The 21,030-nt window shown below is 47.3% G+C and overlaps 2 protein-coding genes and 1 long non-coding RNA gene across 15 annotated transcripts in view; 1 reads left to right on the top strand and 2 right to left on the bottom strand.

The window, feature by feature from the left end:
• Positions 1-21,030, bottom strand: part of LOC310705032 (uncharacterized protein) — a 357,812-nt gene that overhangs the window by 174,971 nt on the left and 161,811 nt on the right. The window lies entirely within an intron of this gene.
• On the bottom strand, positions 3,225-4,930 carry LOC310705457. The gene is made up of 3 exons (XR_014525303.1): positions 4,438-4,930; positions 3,752-3,871; positions 3,225-3,283 (listed from the first exon to the last, which is right to left on the bottom strand). It is a non-coding gene; the product is annotated as an uncharacterized lncRNA (long non-coding RNA).
• LOC310705090 (uncharacterized protein) overlaps positions 5,848-21,030 on the top strand; it is a 271,846-nt gene continuing 256,663 nt past the window's right edge. Inside the window, exons 1-6 of one of the 2 annotated variants that reach the window (XM_083499503.1) lie at positions 5,848-5,928; positions 7,202-7,694; positions 7,897-7,978; positions 9,182-9,264; positions 10,466-10,592; positions 18,527-20,703. In XM_083499503.1, the coding sequence (XP_083355629.1) occupies positions 7,293-7,694; positions 7,897-7,978; positions 9,182-9,264; positions 10,466-10,592; positions 18,527-20,271 (2,439 nt within the window). In that variant the 5' untranslated portion in view covers positions 5,848-5,928; positions 7,202-7,292 and the 3' untranslated portion in view covers positions 20,272-20,703. Of the gene's footprint in view, positions 5,929-7,201; positions 7,695-7,896; positions 7,979-9,181; positions 9,265-10,465; positions 10,593-18,526; positions 20,704-21,030 lie in introns of those variants that run through there. The other variant, XM_083499507.1, reaches the window with a different exon arrangement.

The raw sequence follows: 21,030 nt of genomic DNA, 5'->3' as shown, positions 1-21,030 counted from the left end.
GCTTTAACAAATGATGGTCAAGTTTCTTTCCTAATTTTAATCATATCTCTGGCCTAATAAAATCTGGAACTTTTGATGCCATGTTATTCTGGGTTTCCAGTCCTGAAAAAGCAGGGATTTATTCAGTGGTGGTGACCCTTTTTCAGCCTCAGGGCCATGTTTTCTTATCAAAAGCTTTCTGGGAGCCACATCCCAGAGGTGGTTGTGGCAAAATGGGTGTGGTCAGACATATACCCTATAGGAATACTCGTCTCTACAAATTTGCTCATACACATTTGCTCCTGCACATGACTGTGGCATGATGGGAAGCCTCGCTGCTAAGCTTTGCTTCTGTACATGATGCTGCACAAACCGTTCTTAAGACATTCTCTCATCATCCCAGAATGTTCAGTTAAGTTTGAGGTCATGAAAACATTACACTCTGACCTGTTCTTAATGCATAGTTGACCACGTCTATTGGAAGGTAATTGTTTAAGTCTTGGTATATTAATCATTAGTTATACTTAAATTAGGAGGTTTTCGTGCCTGTCTAGTTCTGTGCTCCCTTTTCCAGCCTTTAATCTATTGGTGATTGATGCCTATATGTAACCTTTGCTTTGTACTTGTGCTAACCAATCAGCAACCAGCACATACGTGGCAATGCATGTAATATTCAATGAAAGAGACTCCTCGAGACATGCTTGAGAGGTGCCTCCCACATGACGCTCGCTACTCGTCTGTCGTTTATTCCAACCCAACAATACCCCTCTTCATCCAGGCAACCAAGAGCAATTATCATAGTTCCAAGACAGATGGCAGTTGGGTAAAATCACTTGGGGAGAGTGCAGAATGGGGCCAGTGAGGGATGTGGCCTGGGCAGGGTCCTGAGGGCAAGACAGAGCTGCCAGGAGGCCAGTACAGTGGTACCTCTGGTTATGAATGCTTCTGGTTACGAACGCTTCAGGTTACGAACTCCGCTAACCCTGAAGTAGCTGCTTCTGGTTGTGAACTTTGCCCCAGGATGTGAATGGAAATTGTGCACAGGAGGTGTGTGCGCAGTGGGAGGTTCCATTAGCGAAAGCGCGCCTCAGGATAAGAGGCTTAAGAACGGACCTCCGGAATGAATTAAGTTCGTAACCAGAGGTACCACTGTATTCAGTTTCGATGTATGGGGTTGGGGGGGGATTCTCATTGTGATTTCAAGAACGGAGCCTCATACTAAATCCCCAATCAGTAGGACTTCATTCAGTAATGCATTACATTTCCATTAGGACACAGACTATACAGCATAGGCAAAGTATGCATAATCTTAGCTGTTCATCCTTTACCCAACCACTTTCTGCCTCGTCAGCACTTCACCATCTCTCATCAAGCCATAGTTCATGAAAAACACTTACCCAACCCATTTGATTTTAGTATCTGTGTCAGAACCCTCCTTGTACCTTATCTGGAGTTGTTTTTCTCTTTAACAATCGGCCATTAATTTCCCCTTTAACTGGTTTTTACTAGTCTTGTGGTCAGTTCCCATTCCTGTGTATGTTACGCTGGCCTCACTTATTAATGGGCCTAACCTGGGTCTTTTTTTCAGCCAGAACTTGCTGGAACTCAGTTCTGGCCCCTCTTGGGTGGGTGCCATTGCCATCCTAAGAAAACGAGGGAGGTGTTCTGAAACTTCTTTTTCTAGAAAAATAGCAGAAAAATAGCACTGGACCTAACAGTTGCCCTACCTCAGTTCCCCATTCTTTTAAAAAATAAAAGTCTGACCATTTATATTCATCAATGCATACATTTATTCTCTGCCTGCCAACCCACCTATCTGGTATTCCTGCTCTGCCCATTACAGGATTCTCTGTGAATTCCCTCTAGCTGTGAAGCTGTTGTCTCTTTCAAACTACCTTCTGTTCCACTCTTCCCAAGTCTGCTGGAGATGTAGAATGATAGAGAATCCTAAGCCTGGAGGTGGGATTGGGGTCCGCTCTCCACAGTCCCCCTGACTCTGTAACCTTGGAAGAGATGCTCCAGGTCTGAGCAGTTTGGATGCCATGGGAATTGGGATGGAACAAAGCTCTTTCTACAGTGAAACAACCCTTCGAGATGTCCACCCTAGCGCTTCCACAGAAACACTATACATTTTATTTATATCCCGCCCTCCCCAGCCAAAGCCGGGCTCAGGGTGGCTAACAACAATAAAACAGTACAACAGTACAACACAACAGAACAATCTAAAATCATTCATTATAAAATTCAACCAGAGTGTAGGATGGAGGGGCTCACAGCATTGACACCCCCAGCAGGTCTGGCTTCTCCATCTGTCGCAGCTTTGGCTCCGGCACAGAGGAAGCCGGTCTCTGGGTCTCCCACAACTGTCTCCGGGTCTTGCTTTCCTAGTTAGACAGCCCCCCCCCCCAGTTAGCCTGGCTTGCCCCCCCCCTTTGCTGCAGTTCTTGCAACCCAGCTCCTTCTTTGGAGATGCTGAGGAGGACACTCAAGTGGCCAGAGAAGGCCCTTGTCTTGCCAAGAAACTTGTCTGTGGGAATCGTGCATCCATAATGCTATGGAAAGGGTGAATGTCTTCTAGAATTCTCTGGTGTCACCAGAAGAGGAAGCCCTTCTTTTCAGTCAGGTCTGTTCTCAACTGCAGAGGATGAGTAGCCTTGGGAGACTCTTGGGGAGATGGAAGTGATGAAAGGACTGAATCCACGAGGGAAAGCTACTTGCTCTGAGATGGGGGAACCTTCGGGCAAAGGCCAGCAGAGAAGGGATGCTGTTGGCCGCTAGTTTCTGTTCCTCCCCACTTTCCCAAAAGGTGTTACATCTGAGGTCCTGTGGGTGGAAAGAGCATCTCAGGGTCAGGGTCCAGTCTGGGCCAAAGCGGCCCTCCGATGCCTCCACCACAGAGTCCCTGGCTCTCGTCTATATTATTGCACTTTATGTGTTGTTTATGTGCAAGATAAACATTTGATTATGTGATAAGACTATACAGAAGAGTATTGTTTATGTGACTGCACACCCAGTTACGTCTTGTGTGTTTGTCCATTCCAGGAACAGCATTCCTGACCCAGATTTTCACAAGAAGTCCCTAAGATGATTCCCCTTTCAAACAGGATACGTGAATCTAAGCCAGTAGGGTCCTCCTCTCTGGCAGACGGACAACCCCTTCCCCAAAGCCCCACTTCCCAGACTTCCCCATGGGAGTCCCCCACACCACCCATCACTCACCAGGATGGCCTCAGAGCCCCCTAAGCTGAGCTGCCTGGCAGTTGTGAATCACCTCCGGCAGGTACAGCTGATCTTCTTCCAGCAGCTGAAAGGCAAAAGTCAGGCTGTCAGTTCCTCACGAAGGGAGGGCTTCTCCACACCCCAGAATGCAGAGTGGGGGGCAAGGAGGGCAGGTCTGAGTCCCTGCTCTGGTTCTCTCCAATACTCACCTCTGGGGGAGAGATGTGCAACCACAGCACATCTGCAAAGAGAAGGACATGGGGACAGGTGAGTCCTCCCTGAGCACCTGGCAAGGCTATTCCAAGAGTTTTCTCCTGGGTTCCAAGCCCTACGGCAGCTGAGGAGGGACATCCCAAGCCTTGGGGCCCAATCCTGGCCTCCTTCAACCAGAATGTGGCTCCCCAGGCTAACAAGATGGTCAATATCCGGTTCCACTCCACCCTTTTAAAATTTAAATCTCAAAACAGATCCTAACTTTCAGAGCATGTAAACCACATGAGTAGAAAGACTTCTGCTCCACTCACAGAAGTAGGACTATGCTTCCTTCTCCTACCTGTAAAGTAAACGTCTATGTAACAAAACCGAATCGACCAAAGTCTGCCTTCTTCCGTCAACCTCAGCTTCGCTCTTCAAGCCAAAAGACAACACTTCCTGTAGTGATCAGGTGGGATTGCTATGAGGATTGATAACAAATATAGAGTAAGCCTTCTGTGTCAGCAATGAAAGCATTGCGTTGACTGGGTTTAAAGTATTTTCATATGATTCTTGATCAATCCACTCCTCTGCATCCCTGTTCCATTTCTCTTTCTTCACAAGTCACGTACCCACTTAGACAGGCAGGCGTCCTGGGTCATCAAAGACAGGGGGCAGTTTCTTTGCTGTAGCTTTTCTGATATGTTAATCTTAGGCTGTTAATTTTAGGGCCAGGAAACAGGTCTCACATAAAGGTGATAATGATTGTTGTCCTCCTGGCCATCCTTCTTATCATATGTATTGATTGTTTATGACCTCCGGGGTTGCTGAATGCACTCCTTTTAAGTTTTCATTCATTTACCCCCCAAATATGCACGCTTAACTAGTGTTTGTAGTTTAACTTTTCCCCACATGGGGTCTGTTGAAATGCTCAGAAGAAATCTGATTGGTTCTTATAAACACTCTGTGAAAAGTTCTTTTGTGAATAAAACGACCTGGGCCAAGGGGTAGACAGAGAGAGACACAGACAGAGATTATTATACGCACCCTTCCCAGAGTCTTGCTGGTTCAAGCCTCTGTGTGTATTCTTGTTAATCAGAGTTGAATCCTTCCTTTACTTTGGGAACGCCTCACTTCCCCGTCCCCGGGCGAAACCCCCTGGCCTTTCATTGGTAGAGCTGCCACCACGCCGGTAGCGTTTACCTCAGCAGGGACTGACTGAGCGGGCGGCGAGATGCTTTCAGCCTCGGACACTTGGTGGGTCCTGAAATGGCTGTGCAGGCCAGATTCACGACCCTGGCGGGCTGGATTCAGCCCACGGGACATAGTACGAGGACCCCTGGCCTACACTGACTGGCAGCAGCTCCCCAGAGTTTCAGGCAGGGATTTCGTCCAGCCCTTGCAGGAGATGCCAGGGGCTGACAATGGGACATTCTGTATGCCAAGCAGATGCTCTAGGGCTCCCCATATTTCACTAGCCTTTCAATGTTATGCTATTAGCAACCGTGGAGATTCCACCTGCCTCTTTCGAAAGGAGAAAACTCACCTGGTCAATTTAATTAATTAATTAATTAATTACTACTAATAATAATTTATTTATACCCCACCAATCGGGCTGGGTTTCCCCAGCCAGTCTTGGCGGCTTCCAACAAAATATTAAAATACAATAGTCCATCAAACATTAAAAGCTTCCCTAAATATAATAATAACAACAACCATCCATTTTCAGTCCATTGAATTAGCAATTAAGCATTTCTGGAAAAGGGAATGGCATACTTTTGTATATTAGTATAAAAAGCATGCATAGGAAAGTATTACTCATTTATGATGAGAATGGGATTTATTTATTTTGAACTTTGCTTGGTTCCTCCTTGGCAGCCAGTGCAATGGTTTCAGCAGGGCTAGAACTCAGGACCCGCTGCCTTGAGGGACATCTAAGAGCAGTTGGGCAGGGAAAGGTCTCCCTTGGGAGGTGGTGGACTCTCCTTCCTTGGAGGTTTCTGAGCAGAGATCGGAGGGCCATCTGCCATGGATGCTTTAGCTGAGATTCCTGCCTTGCTGGGGGTTGGACTAGATGACCCTGGGATCCCCTCCTATCTCTCCACTCCTGAATTCTAGGAGGAGCTTCCTTGCCTCCTGCAAAGCCCTTTTCCCTGCAAGCTCTTCCTCTGGTTTCTGGCCAAGGGAGGGAGATGCTCAGAGTCCAGCCAAGAGCCTCGCGCTCCAAAAGGATATCTGGGCATGGGCGTAGCCAGACTGCCCCCCTGCATCAAGAAAAAATAACAAAAATTCAAAGAAATCTGAGGTTCTGCCCTGGCTCCGGGAGTCTGCAATGGGGGGGGGGGGCTGAGCTGGGTGGACTCGGCTTGGCAAGGGTTAAAGGGAACCGAGCTGCCTTCCTAGACAGGAAGCAAGGGGGGGCCAGGTCCTCCAGAGCCAAGGCCCCTCCCTCCCTGTCTTTTCCTGCAAGGAAGGGGGGGGGGTGTTGCTTTGTGTCTCTGCTGCAAGGGCCGAATCGCAGCCCCCTCCTGGGATCTGGTGAGTCTCCTCTCTCTCTGGGATCTGGTGAGTCTCCTCTCTCTCTGGGATCTGGTGAGTCTCCTCTCTCTCTGGGATCTGGTGAGTCTCCTCTCTCTCTCTGGGATCTGGTGGGGGTCCCAGGGCTGCAGCAGGGGAGGGGGCCTGGGGGGCCTGATCTGCTCCTGCAGGGGGGGGACCCCAAGTCAGGGAGGAGAGGGTCCTGCCAGGGAGGGGCCAGGTCTGCCACGCTCTCCTTCCTGCAGATCAGAGGATCCCAAACTCATTTGACCCTCCGCCCCCCCTTTCAGAAAAGATCTCCCTTCTTTACACAAAGGAGTCCCTGGGACTTTAACTCTGTGTGACGTCGCTCAGCCTCATTGCACAACAGAGGAAACATCTGCAAATGGTTTTCCAAAGCTGAAGGAGGAGGTGGACTAGCCCCCCCCCCCAAAAAAAAGGGTGGGAGAGAGAGGCCAGGGATAGAGAGAGGGATCCCAGCCCAGAGTCCGGCTGCTGCATTGGGGACCAGTTTCCCAGTGTCTCCCAGGGCAGCTCCCCACGGAGGCCACTGCAGCAATCCCCTCGCAGCCAGAGCAGGGCATCCCAGGACCACATCCTCTCTCTCCCAAAGGGATTGTTGCTGGAAATGGGCGCTGCTACTCACTGAGCCTCCAGGGACCTTGGCATCAATGTCTCTCTCTGTGTTAAGCTGTCTAACAGAATACTAATACTAAATTACCCTCCTAAATTTCAAGGGAGGTTTCTTTGGCCTCATCCACTTGGCCCTCAGGGGGTTGTCCAGATATGTACCTTGCCCTCAGAGCAGAGAAAAAGGGACCCCACCCCAGGAGTCTGTCTTGAGAGTGGCAGAGAGTCCAAGTGCAAGAAAAGGAGACAGAAGCAGGGGAGTGGGGGTGGGGGGAAGCAACTCCTGAGGACCCCCGGGTGAGGACCCCCACTAGAGCCAAGTATCCATTTTACACAAGATACAAATGGCTCCCTTGTCAATCAGTTCTGACTTCATGCATTGACTGGCAGGCAGGAGCAACAAGGCTGATTCATCTCCCCGAAATCCCTTCAGTTGCCTCCACATTTTGCATTGCTAGAAGGCTAGAGACATATTTCTTCTCTTCTTACTCCTCTTTACTCCCCAAAAGATAGCTAATGGTCTGGGCTGTGGTGCAATCCTACCCTGGTTCCCAGCAAGACTCATCCATGCTTGCTCAGGGAACCTTTTTCTTCTCCTGATATTGTACAACTTTTGTAACAGAACAATGTATTTGCTTTGTAGGATTTGCTAGAGCTTCACATTCAGACAGACAGAACTTGGCAGAAGACCAAAGGGTTCCTTCCCATCTCTCAGAGGCTTCCTGAGAGCACAGATGGATGAGCGAGACTCAGCTGGCCCTGAAACAGGAAGAGGCCATGACATCCAAACTGGGAGCAGTCGGGGGTTCTGGGAAAATTTCGTGCAGAAGATCCTGAGTGAAGAGGACACCCTCTGCTCAAAGATGCAGAGCCAGCAGGTGAGGCAGTTCTGCTGCCAGGAGGCCAAAGGACCCCGAGAGGTTTGCAGCCGACTCTACCACCTTGACCATCAGTGGCTGAAGCCAGAAAGGCACACGAAAGCTGAGATGCTAGACCTGGTGATCTTGGAGCAGTTCCTGGCTGTCCTTCCACCAGAGATGGAGAGCTGGGTGAGGGACTGTGGAGCGGAGACCAGTTCCCAGGCGGTGGCCCTGGCCGAAGGTTTCCTCCTGAGTCAGGCAGAGGAGAGAAAGCAGGTGAGAGAGACTTTGCTCTGGATACTCCTAAGGGGCTCTAAACAGGATGGAGAACATCCCATAATGCTCTACTGTTGGCCCATCCGTTTTCTGGGAAGGCATCCATGGAATGAGATCTAACACCCTGAATGTTTTTGTCTTTGTCATTCTTTTACTAATATTTCTCCCCATTCTCTGTTTTGAATCCTTGTTTTTTTTTCAGGGAAAGGATCTCTTTGCAGAAATGGACCTGGAGTCCTGTGAGGCAGAGAGGCCTTCGTTGGACACCAGAGAGAGGCCACCGGGTAAGGAGGAAGATGGTGTTTCTCTGTTTGGTCTCATTCTGTTGGTTTTCCAACTCATCTGAGGGTTCTTTGTCACGGCTAAAAATTGGCAGCTGTTTCTTTAATGCTTAAAAAGCTGGGTCAGCATGAGTCAGCTGCCTGCACCGGGTTGTATATATAGAGTGAGAAATGTTAGTTTGGTTTGGGTTGGTTGGTTGGTGAAAGCTGGTAGTGTTGATGTGTGTGAGAGATTTTGACCAGCTTCAGCCCATCTGAGGCTGATACAGGCTTTTCTTATCTTGAGCCCAAGCAGAGTAGTCCACACAGCAGAAGGATAAGCAGTATGTGCCACATTCTCAACTTTATTTCCACTCTATGCTGAGAGAATACAAACATGCATCTTGCCCCTGTGAGAGCAGAGAAGCAACCTGTCTCTCTAACAAAGAAACCGAGAGAACAGTGAAAAACAGCAAACCATTCCTGTGGGAATCCAACAGTAACTTGGAGTGTGGAATGCAAAACAATGTCTTGTGACATACATTTGCTGCTCAGTGAGGAAGCAGAAACCAACAGTGTGTACAGTTGGTCAGTCGCTTTTGCAGAAAGGCTTTTAAGAATAAAAGCAGAAAGTACTCTGCAAGGATACTCTTCTTGTGGACTCTTTTATGCCAACAAGGGTCCGAGGACCAGGCTGAGGCAACAAAGGGAGGTCAGAACCCTTCTTTTTTTTTTTTACACAGACTGACAGGTTATGGGCCCAGTGTTTTTGAGCTTGTGCAGAGTGCAAAACGACTGACAGCATCTGAGCAGGGAGCTGGTGAGTCCTGGTGGTGTATGGAGCCAGTGGCTGTGCGTTGGAGCAGTTGGTGGCAAGCTGTAACTGTCTGCAGTGACGCTGGGGCAGCTAGGATCTGAGGATCAGCTACACCAGTACTCTGCAAGGATACTCTTCTCATGGACTCTTTTATGCCAACAGAACCTTTTTTTTTTATACAAACACTGATATTCTTTTCATCTTCTTTTGCGGGGAGACAGTTGGGAGCAAGGGTCCAGAGGAGGGGAGATGGGTTTTTGCACATCTAACATCTGAAATGGGCACAAACATCCAAATGCTTTCAGCAGGTAAGGCTTTCTGAAAGGCCCATCTGTAGTTAGAGATGCCCTGTTTCACCTGTGAGAGAAGCAGGCACTCCTGGCATCCTGTTTACATTTTTTCTCTTGCAGGTGACAGAATGATGCCAGCAAAACCTCCTGATCCGCCTTTTCATGGGGGCAGAAGGGAAGCAGCGGCTGTGGAACCAGATCAGGTCAGGGGAAGCTGCCTTGTGGGGACAGAGGCCGAGGGATGGAGCAATCTCATGGGCTGGTTGGGCACAGAGGAATGGTGGGAGGAAGCAGCTGGGGAACCAGGAAGGGAAGATGGCTCAGAGCCCAAGGAGTGGAGGTGGAAGAAGGATGAGAGGTCAGAGGGAGAAACCTGGGAAGAGGAGGTGTCAGAAGCTAAAGCGGGAACAGGGCTTAGTGAGCTGGGAGACTCTGTGGCAGAATGCAGTGCAGAATCAGAGGCAGAAGAGGAAGGAGGCGAGTGGGAGAGGAAAGTCGAGAGGCAGAGGTGAGTCAGGAGAAGGAGGAGCCATCGGTGGCTCCCTCTCCTTCTGCCAGAAGCCACCCTCCCTGCTTGTCTCTCAGAGCCAGGAAACCCCCTGCGTTGCAGGAATCTCTGCTAGATTATGCAAACTGACAGACCCTCTGGGAATGAGCTGCTGTTCTCATGAGGCCCGAAACTCAGCCAAGTCTGTGAATATCGTGTTCTTGCTAAGAAAGTGTGAACTCCAGCTGTGTACTGTGGGATTTCCTACCCATAGAACTCTGACACCAGCCTTCTGAATTTTGCCAGTAGGATTCATCTGTAGTTGCAGTTTTCATGGAATCCTAGAGTTGAAAGGGACCCCAAGGGTCATCAAGTCCAACCCCCTGCGTTGCTAGATCTTCCAAGACAGATGACAATCCAAAATAGGCTTATCTTATTTCTAGACTGATCACTGAATGCAAAAATTGGTTTCTAAGAAGTGGACGAATGAGAACAAATAGTGGCATGGATTCACCTAACCAGCGCCATCCTCTGGAAAATGGAGCCTGCCCCCCATTCCTCCCCTCCCCCTCTCCATGCCCCCATGAACCCCTTGAATCTGGCTCTAGGGCATTGGGAGGGAACCTTCCCAGAACAGCTCACAAGGAGAGGAGAAAGTGGATCCTTCCATCGGGGAAACTGGAATGCTTGCGTAGGCAGAATGACTTGGAAAACACAAGGTGGAGTTCCACCTATTTGCATAAAGACGGATACCCATAATTAAAAGGCAGAATAAAATAAGCATCCATAAATAAAATGTGCAGCAAAGCAATCCTATTGAAACAACACTGCTATTAACAGGAAGGAAACAACAGAGCATTGTGTAGCAGATCATATTTCTGCTGTCTCAGAGGAGGACATTTCCCTTTTTCTTTCAGGGCCCAGTGTGCTTTGAAGATGTGGCCGTTCGCTTCACGGACGAGGAGTGGGCGTTGCTGGATCCTGCCCAGAGAGCTCTGCATAAGGACGTCATGGAGGAGAATCGTGGGATCGTGGCCTCTCTTGGTAAGGCTCCCTGTGGGATCGTCATATCAGCCTGGAAATTCAAAACATACCTCTATGGAACCAACCTCATATATTTTCACAGAGCTCAACAGCGCCCCCGTATAACACCTGGGAACCTAACACCCCAACAATAAACAGTAACTTTCAGTTTCTTCTTTGAACAATCTTCCTCAAATTATTCCTTTTTCTACCACGACCGGGCTGGTCTGAACTGCCCAGGCCATCTTCAATGTCAGCTTCAGAATTGTTAGGAAAGATAAGTTGTGAGCTTTAGAGCTTACAGGGTTAACAGCTCAGAGTGTCCTGCATCTGGGGAGGAGCTTTCTCAACATCCAGGAAAGCTGTTTCTTCGTTCTTTCTGACTTTCGTTTTCTGCTGAGACAAGGAAGACGCAACGTCTGCATCTTCCGATGGTTTATCTTGCTGAGCATACAAAAAAGGTTTCTATTTTTTCTCCATAAATTTTTACAGTGGTGCCCCGCAAGACGAAATTAATTCGTTCCGCAATTTTTGTCGTCTAGCGAATTTTTTGTCTTGCGAAGCACGAAATCCCATAGGAATGCATTGAAAATCAATTAATGCGTTCCTATGGTCAAAAAAAGTCCAAACAAAGCCAAATTTGGTACAACAACAGTTTATTAACTGCTCTTTAAAGTCACACATACTGTAAAGAGCAGTTCAAAAATTTAAGGGAAAATAAATTAACTTTATAAACAAAACATGTTTTTGTTTTTAGTCAAAGAAAAAAAGTCGCGAGACGTTTTCGTCTTGCGAAGCAAGCCCATAGGGGAAATTCGTCTTGCGAGGCAAATCGCGAACGGAAAAAACTTTCGTCTAGCGAGTTTTTTGTATTGCGAGGCATTCGTCTTGCGGGGCACCACTGTATTCATATTTGCACATATATAAACAAAAAATCCACCACATACCTTATGCAAATTACCGTATTTTTCGCCCTATAGGACGCGCTTCCCCCCCACCAAAAATGAAGGGGATATCTGGGTGCATCCTATGGGGCGAATGCAGGCTTTCGCTGAAGCCTGGAGAGCGAGAGGGGTCGGTGCGCACTGACCCCTCTTGCTCTCCAGGCTTCAGGAAGCTATCCCCCCAGCCACGCAAGGTCCCAGAGCGATGCCAAAGGTGCGCGCACCATTGCCATCGCTCTCCGACCCGTTCGGTGGGCTGGGACCTTGCGCGGCTGGGGGTGGGGGGAGCCGGAGCTTCCCCCGTCCCCAGCCCCGCGAACGGGTCGGAGAGCGATGGCAATGGTCGCGCACCTTCGGCATCGCTCTGGGACCTTGCGCGGCTGGGGGCGGGGGGAGCCGGAGCTTCCCCCGTCCCCAGCCCCGCGAACGGGTCGGAGAGCGATGGCAATGGTCGCGCACCTTCGGCATCGCTCTGGGACCTTGCGCGGCTGGGGGCGGGGGGAGCCGGAGCTTCCCCCAACCCCAGCCCCCCGAACGGGTCGGAGAGCGATGCCGAAGGTGCGCGCACCTTCGCCATCACTTTGGGACCTTGCGCGGCTCGGCCTCCCCCACCCCCAGCCCCGCAAGCTCTGGGAGTGATGGCGAAGGTGCGCTCCCCTTCGCCAGCACTCTCGGACCTGCTCTGGGGGCTGGGGGCGGGGGAAGCTCGGGCTTCCCCCACCCCCAGCCCCTGCCCCTGCAAGCTCCGAGAGCAATGGCAAAGGTGCGCTCACCTTCGCCATCGCTCTGGGACCCTTTCTGGGGGCTGGGGTGGGGGAAGCTCGGGCTTCTCCCGCCCCAGCCCCATGCCTGGGGGGGGAATAATTTTTTCCCCTTTATTCCCCCCCCCCCAAATCTAGGTGCGTCCTATGGGCCAGTGCGTCCTATGGATCCTCTTCGCTGCTCGAGGCTGCAGCAGATTCCCTCCTCCCAGGCTCCCTTTGAAGCAGGAAAGTGGGAGGGGAGCAGTTTACACTCGTGTAAGCAGCTCTTCTCCCACTTTCCTGCTTGAAAGCAACTACGGAGGAGGGAAGGAAGGGGACCATGGATCCTCCGCTGCTCGAGGCTTCAGCGGATTCCTCCTCCGTAATTGCTTTGAAGCAGGAAAGTGGGAGGGGGCAGCTTACACTCGTGTAAGCAGCTCCTCTCCCACTTTCCTCCTTCAAAGCAACCACGGAGGAGGGAAGGAAGGGGACCATGGATCCTCCGCTGCTGGAGGCTTCAGCGGATTCCCTCCTCCGTGATTGCTTTGAAGCGGCAATGTGGGAGGGGAGCAGCTTACACTCGTGTAAGCAGCTCCTCTCCCACTTTCCTGCTTCAAAGCAACTACGGAGGAGAGAAGGAAGGGGACCATGGATCCTCCGCTGCTCACGGCTGCAGCGGATTCCTCCTCCTTGATTGCTGGGAGTTTCTCTGGGCAGGAATTCCCTCAGCTTAAGTGGGGTGGGGGAAGTGTGGCAGGTAGGGGGGTACTGAGAGACACATGTCTCTCAGATGAAAATTGGGAGTGGGCATTGTGTGAAGTGGCTGTGGATCTCCTGCCGCAGAACTGTAGGACTGTATAGAGTTGGGAGGGCCACCCAAGGGTCATCTAGCCCAGCCCCCTCACAATGTAGGAATCACAGCTAAAGAACGCCAGGCAGATGGTCCCCCAACCGCTGCTTAAAAGCCTCCAGTGGTGGAGACCCCAAACACCTTCCGAGGTCATAGAATTGCAGGGTTGGAAGGGAACCCCAGGAGTCATCTAGTCCAGCCCCGGTGGACAGCGGGCGCAATCCATCCCGTTGCGCAAGACTAAAGATGCTGCGCAAGGCTAAAGAAGAAGCCAAGGCAGTGAGCGGGATGGATCGCGCTCACTGCCTTGTCTTCTTTAGCTGGACTGGAGAGGTTTAGCTCCTGGCTGGAGAGGTTGCGCGGCTATGGATCCCACGCGCTGTCTTGGCTTCTTTGCTCTTTGGGGCTGGGGGGGGAACCCGGGCTTCCCCTGCAGCCCCGAGAAGCTCTGGGAGAAGTGGACAGGCTGCATGCAGCCTGTCCGTTGCTCTTTGGGGCTGGGGGGAGGGATAATAGTTTTTTCCTTGATTTCCCCCTCTAAAAACTAGGTGCGTCCTGTGGTCCGGTGCGTCCAATAGAGCGAAAAATACGGTATATTTCAAGATTTTTTAAAGTTCATTATAGACCAATTCCCAAAAGCCTCTCTGAAGAAGTGTGCATGCACACGAAAGCTTATACCAAGAACTAACTTAGTTGGTCTTTAAGGTGCTACAGGAAGGAATTTTTTTATTTTAACAATCCTACTGTTCAGGATTGGAAAGCTCTGAAGCGCATAGCCCGCTATTTGAAAGGGACTATGCACTACAGGCTGAGGTTCACCAGTCAGAAGACTGGAGGTCTTGAAATCTTTGCTGATGCAAGTTTTGGAAGTGACACCACGGATGGTACGAGCACTTCTGGAGTATGCTACATGTACAACCACTGCCTGTTTGACTGGTTGTGCAAGAAGCAGACAACAGTGAGCCTAAGTTCCTGTGAAGCAGAACTCAATGCTCTGTCATTTTCACTCATGGATTGTGAATGGTTGATGCAACTGTTTAAGGACATCAAAGTGTCTGTGAAATGTCCTGTACAAGTGTATCAAGACAATAGATCATGTTTGGCTTTGCTGAACTCAGAGAGTTGCAAGCAAAGGACCAAGTACTTGCAGATTAAGCTACATCGTGCAAGAGAGTGTATTCAGAAAGGACTCATTCAGGTGTCCTACATGCCAGGAAATGAAATTCCTGCTGATCTGTTGTCTAAGGTTGTTAACAGAGAACAACTTAAGGTTTACGTACAAAGGTTGCAATTGGGTTGAACCACAGGTACTACAGGTTACACGGAAAGGGGGAGGATGTTAGGATATTTCCGTTCCACCTTAAAAGGGAGCAGGCTTTGAGAGTCACAGAGTCTGCGTATTTCCTGTTCACAGGATGTTTATGTTTGCTGTTGCTTTCGTTTTCTCTCTCTGTGTCGTAGACACTAAAGCAGGCAGTCATGTTTTTCTGAGTTCTGATCAACGCTGAATAAACTTGTAAATAATGCTCTCCTGAGTGCGATTTTGGCTGTGCATTATCTGCTGATAGAGTGTACAAGAGCTCTGGAATGTGGCAAGACATTTTCTAGAAACAACTCATGTCGCTACTAATCGCTCACACTGCGTGTCTACGGGCGATCGATGGATGTCCGGCAGCCGGCTTGGGGGCCATGATTGACTTTATCTCCCTGGCAGTATCCCAACAGGGGATGCCATGGCTGGGCCAAACAAAATTCATCCCAGAGGAGAGCTAGACTTATTGAATTTCAGGTAGTAGTAGCAGTGATGATGATGATGATGATGAAGATGGTTTACAAACTTAATCTTTTCCGGAACAGGGCTGCTCTTAAATCGATGTACCACTGTAGTAATAATAATATTTTTTATTTATACCCTGCCCATTTGGCTGGGTTGCCCCAGCCACTCTGGACGGCTTCCAACACATATATAAACATGGCTTCCAACACATTTATAAACATGAAGCATAAATAATAATAATCTGATCCCATATAAAAAGAACATTAACTTTAAAGTGAACAACTTCTCCTAGTGGCCAAACTACAAGAAAGAAGATTCCACCTAAACATTAGGAAGAACTTCCTGACAGTAAGAGCTGTTCGACAGTGGAATTTGCTGCCAAGGAGTGTGGTGGAGTCTCCTACTTTGGAGGTCTTTAAGCAGAGGCTTGACAACCATATGTCAGGAGTGCTCTGATGGTGTTTCCTGCTTGGCAGGGGGTTGGACTCGATGGCCCTTGTGGTCTCTTCCAACTCAATGATTCTATGTAGGGACAGTCTCTCTACTCGTCCATCATCACTTGCCTTTGTGCACCTTTCCCTGCCGGTCTGATTTTGTAGTGACTGAGTCTCCTTATACCTCTTCAAAAATATAGAAATGCCTGCTTTGGTTAAGTTTTTCCTAATCTTTAATCAATTTCTTCAAAACTGTAGCCTTGTTCACTTAACAGTACAATTTTACATCGCTTTCTGGGTGACCAGTCAACTCTTTGTGCCAGTTCTATAATTTTATTATGTTTTACAAGAACACATTTTTTAATATGATTTTTATTAATTTTCCAATAAAAACAAATTTATAACATCATTAAACATCAAAAACTCATCACATATCTTTTTTTTCCTTTTAGACTTCCATCAACATGTCTGATAATTTTCCGTAATTATCACAGATCTTAATTTATATTGCATTATATATATCCTTTCTTACCATGTTGTTCTTACCAAATCTTCTTACAGAGCTTTTTGAAAACTTACAAATGTTATATCATTATCACAAATATTTTTAATATATTCTGTAAATTTACTCCAGTCCTCAGTGAATCTTTGGTCTCGTCGGTTGCGAATCCTCCCTGCCAATCTGTCCAGTTCTGCGTAATCCATTAATTTTGATCTCCATTCTTCAATCGTAGGCATTTCTTCTTGTTTCCATTTCTGGGCCAAAAGAGTTCTGGCTGCTGTTACTGCGTACAGAAATACTTTCTGATCGTTCCTTTTTATTTCACCACCTAATATTCCTAATAGAAATGCTTCTGGTTTTTTAACAAATGTATATTTCAGTATTTTCTTTATCTCATTATATATCATTTCCTAGAAGCACTTCATTTTTTTACATTCCCACCACATGATAAAATGTCCCTTCTTTCTCTTTACATTTCCAACATTTATTACTCACCTTAGACATCTTACTTAATTTAACTGATGTTATATACCATCGATATTTTCATAACATTTTCTTTAATTGTGGTACATGCCGTAAATCTCATTCCTTCCTTCCACAATTTTATCCAATCATCAAATTGAATGTTATATCCAAAGTCTTTGGCCCATTGAATCATAACTGATTTAACCTCTTCATCCTTCAAATGCCATTCTAATAATAATTTATACATCATAGATAAATTTTTAACTTCGTTATTCAATACTTCTCGTTGAAACCTAGATTCTTTTTCAGAATAGCCTCTATCTGCAACCTCTTTTCTAAACATTTCATTAATCTGAAAATAATGCAGCCAATCGTTTACATATTCTTTCACTTCTTCATATGGTTTCATTTTCCACTTACTTTCCTCTTTCTCAATTAAACTTCCATATGTTATCCACCTCCCAGTCATATTGATCTTTTTAACACTCATCGCCTCTAATGGTGATAACCAGTGTGGTATTTTTGGTTCAAGTAGGTTTTTGTACCTACCCCGTACCTCATTCAGAGATCCTCTAATAATATGATTTTTGAAACCTTTATGCACTCGGTTTTTTTCATACCATAAATACGTGTGTCAACCGAATCTATTGTCATATCCTTCCAAATCTAACAAATCTCTATTTTCTAATTTCATCCATTCTTTCAACCAACATATGCATGTTGCTTCATAATATAATCTCATATCTGGCAGGGCCAAGCCTCCCCTCTCTTTTAAATCTGTTAACAACTTAAATTTTATTCTCGGCTTTTTGCCCTGCCAGATATATCTTGAAATCAAAATCCATAAGATGCCACCAAACGAATAAAAGTCTGTGTTAAATCTCAAAGAGAGGGGAAGAGAAGGAGAAGGGCAAAAGCCTTCCCCATCAAAGATACAAAAATGGCGCAGTTCGCTTCTTTGTATCCCATTCAAATACTCCACAGAGAAGGAGGGAGGGGGGTATGAACTTCAGAGGGCAAAAACACTCCTAATTCCTCTCAAACTTCTTTTAAACTTCCACCAAATTAAGGTAAAGAAACAGTATTTTCCCTCTTAGTATCTTCTGTCTCTCTTCACAGGCTAGAATTAATAAATCAGTCCGTCGCTGCCAATTGGGCAGATCTTTTTAAAAACAAAAGTAGAAAGCTCTCGGAGTCTTCTCCCCCAACATTTCCCACCGACTCACTGATAAGACTATTAATTGCCTTCCAAACGACTCTCCCCCTTTTCTCTATCTTTATAATCCTTATACTCCTTATAGTCCTTTAAAAGGCAGTCAAATAAATTATCAGTTTAATCTGTTTGCATTTACTTACGTTTTTGTCCCGCTCTGAAGATTGTTCTTGTGTGTAGTTTAAATTCCAGGCAAGGCTGACCTCCTTTTTTCCACCTTACCCACTTCAAATTGGCTCTAATCCATGGACTTGTATTTTAAAAAGTCCCAATTCGATTTCTTAATGTTCGAGAGCTGATCGCTTCTGTGTGCAAGCTCGGAGCTTCGCTCTTGAGGGATAGAAATGGCCTCCTGCTGTCCGCTTCTCTACCCTGCGGCTCTCGTCGCCTCCAAAAAAGAGGTTACTTGGCAGCCGGAGGATAAGCTCTTGGACCGTGCCGGGACCCTGCCCCTTGAATATCCTTTCAAGGGTGTTTGGGGGGCTGCGGCGCTCTTGCAGCACTCCCTTTTCCCCTCAAAAGCTGGATTCTCTCAGCACTGAGGAATCCCGCTTGCTTTCACTCCTGCGATCCCCGGAAGCCTCCTCAACTCTTTGTGCCATTTCTATAATTTTATTATGTTTTACAAGAACAAAAACAACAACAACAACCAACTTGAAAGCAATCACAAAAGACACTGACAAAAGTCAACCTAAGCAATTTGTCCTTTTTTCTGGTTATTTGGCTATAGCATTAGATAGAATACGGGTAATTGAACAATTTCCATTGATACATAATTTTATGATATTACTCGAAAAGAAGCAGTGTTATGAGCCATCAAACCACTGAAATACACTTTTCTCCAAAAGTCTTCCACAATTTTGACCACTACTGTATATCAAACAAAGCAACATTCAGCACCTCAACAGAATCTCATAATAAATATGTTGGTTATTGACAAACAACAAAGGTAAGAAACACACTGAACTCCCTTTAGTTCTTCTCCATTTGTTCCTGAGGCTCTAATCCCTTTTTGTCTCCATTGCAGATTGCGATGAATCAGAAACCGAGAATGAAGGTGAACACAAGATCCCCAGAGAGGAGAAGCCACGTAAAAATTTGGAGTTTGAAGAAAGCTGCAGTCAGCGCTCCCATTCCACTTCCCATCAACAAAATATCCTTGGAAAGAAACTCTATCAGTGTGTGGAATGTGGAAAGAGATTCAGTAGGAGCTCCTCTCTCACTAGGCATCAGAGAATTCATACAGGGGAGAAACCTTATCAGTGTGTGGAATGTGGAAAGAGCTTCAGTCAGAGCTCCGATCTCACTTCCCATCAAATAATTCATACTGGGGAGAAACCCTATCAGTGTGTGGAATGTGGAAAGAGCTTCAGTAGGAGCTCCTCTTTCATTTCCCACCAAAGAATTCATACAGGGGAGAAAACCTATCAGTGTGTGGAATGTGGAAAGAACTTCAGTCAGAGCTCCTCTCTCATTTCCCACCAAAGAACTCATACAGGGGAGAAACCCTATCAGTGTGTGGAATGTGGAAAGAGCTTCAGTCACAGCCACAATCTCACTTCCCATAGAAGAATTCATACAGGGCAGAAACCCTATCAGTGTGTGGAATGCGGAAAGAGCTTCACTCACAGCCACAGTCTCACTTCCCATCAAAGAATTCATACAGGGGAGAAACCCTATCAGTGTGTGGAATGTGGAAAGAGCTTCAGTCAAAGCTCCCATCTTTCTTCCCATCAAAGAATTCATACAGGGCAGAAACCCTATCAGTGTGTGGAATGTGGAAAGAGCTTCAGTAGGAGCACCGATTTCATTTCACATCAGAGAGTTCATACAGGGGAGAAACCCTATCAGTGTGTGGAATGTGGAAAGAGCTTCACTGAAAGCTCCAAACTCACTTCCCACCAAAGAATTCATACAGGGGAGAAACCCTATCAGTGTGTGGAATGTGGAAAGAGCTTCAGTCAGAGCTCCCATCTTTCTTCCCATCAAAGAATTCATGCAGGGGAGAAACCCTATCAGTGTGTGGAATGTGGAAAGAGCTTCAGTAGGAGCACCGATCTCATTTCACATCAGAGAATTCATACAGGGGAGAAACCCTATCAGTGCATGGAATGTGGAAAGAGCTTCACTCATAGCTCCTCTCTCACTTCCCATCAACGAATTCATACAGGGGAGAAACCCTATCAGTGTGTGGAGTGTGGAAAGAGCTTCAGTCATAGCTCCTCTCTCACTTCCCATCAAAGAATTCATACACGGGAGAAACCCTATCAGTGTGTGGAATGTGGAAAGAGCTTCACTGAAAGCTCCTCTCTCACTTCCCATCAAAGAATTCATACAGGGGAGAAACCCTATCAGTGTTTGGAATGTGGAAAGAGCTTCAGTCAGAGCTCCCACCTCACTTCCCATCAAAGAATTCATACAGGGGAGAAACCCTATCAGTGCATGGAATGTGGAAAGAGCTTCAGTAGGAGCACTGAACTCACTTCCCATCAGAGAATTCATACAGGGGAGAAACCCTATGAGTGTGTGGAATGTGGAAAGAGCTTCACGTATGGCTCCTCTCTCACTTCCCATCAAAGAATTCATACAGGGGAGAAACCCTATCAGTGCGTGGAATGTGGAAAGAGCTTCAGTAAGAGATTCAATCTCACTTCCCATCAGAGAATTCATACAGGAGTCAGACCTGAGGGATGCTCCTCCATCCACGATGCAGCTACCAGTAGACCTTTGACACTGGGTCAGCAGAGCACACCTTGCTGTGTTAATCTGTAGGTGAGCTGGCAGAACAAAAGGTCTTCTCAAGGTGAGTGGAAAGGAGGGGAGTAATAGAATCATAGAATTGTCAAGTTGGAAGGGACCACAAGGTGCTTTTAGTCCAATTCCCCACATTGAGGGACTTTTTTGTCCTCCTGGCCACCCTTCTTATCATATGTATTGATTGTTTATGACCTCCAGGGTTGCTGAATGCACTCCTTTTAAGTTTTCATTCATTTCCCCCAAAATTATGCACGCTTAACTAGTGTTTGTAGTTTAACTTTTCCCCACGTGGGGTCTGTTGAAATGCTCAGAAGAAATCTGATTGGTTCTTATGAACACTCTGTAAAAGTTCTTTTGTGAATAAAATGACCTGGGCCGAGGGGTAGACAGAGAGAGACACAGACAGAGATTATTATACGCACCCTTCCCAGAGTCTTGCTGGTTCAAGCCTCTGTGTGTATTCTTATTAATCAGAGTTCAATCCTTCCTTTACTTTGGGAACGCCTCACTTCCCCATCCCCGGGCGAAATCCCCTGGCCTTTCATTGGTAGAGCTGCCACCACGCCAGTAGCAGGGACTGACTGAGCGGGCGGTGAGATGCTTTCAGCCTCGGACACTTGGTGGGTTCTGAAATGACTGTGCAGGCCAGATTCATGACTCTGGCGGGCTGGATTCGGCTCGTGGGACATAGTATGAGGACCCCTGGTCTTCACTGACTGGCAGCTCCCCTGAGTTTCAGGCAGGGATTTCGTCCAGCCCTTGCAGGAGTTGTCA

This window comes from Podarcis liolepis (genome assembly GCF_965112155.1).
Source record: "Podarcis liolepis genome assembly, chromosome: 4".
In the NCBI taxonomy this organism is placed as follows: Eukaryota; Metazoa; Chordata; class Lepidosauria; order Squamata; family Lacertidae; genus Podarcis; species Podarcis liolepis.
The sequence above is the reverse complement of the archived record's forward strand: the minus strand, read 5'-3'. Positions and strand labels throughout refer to the sequence as shown.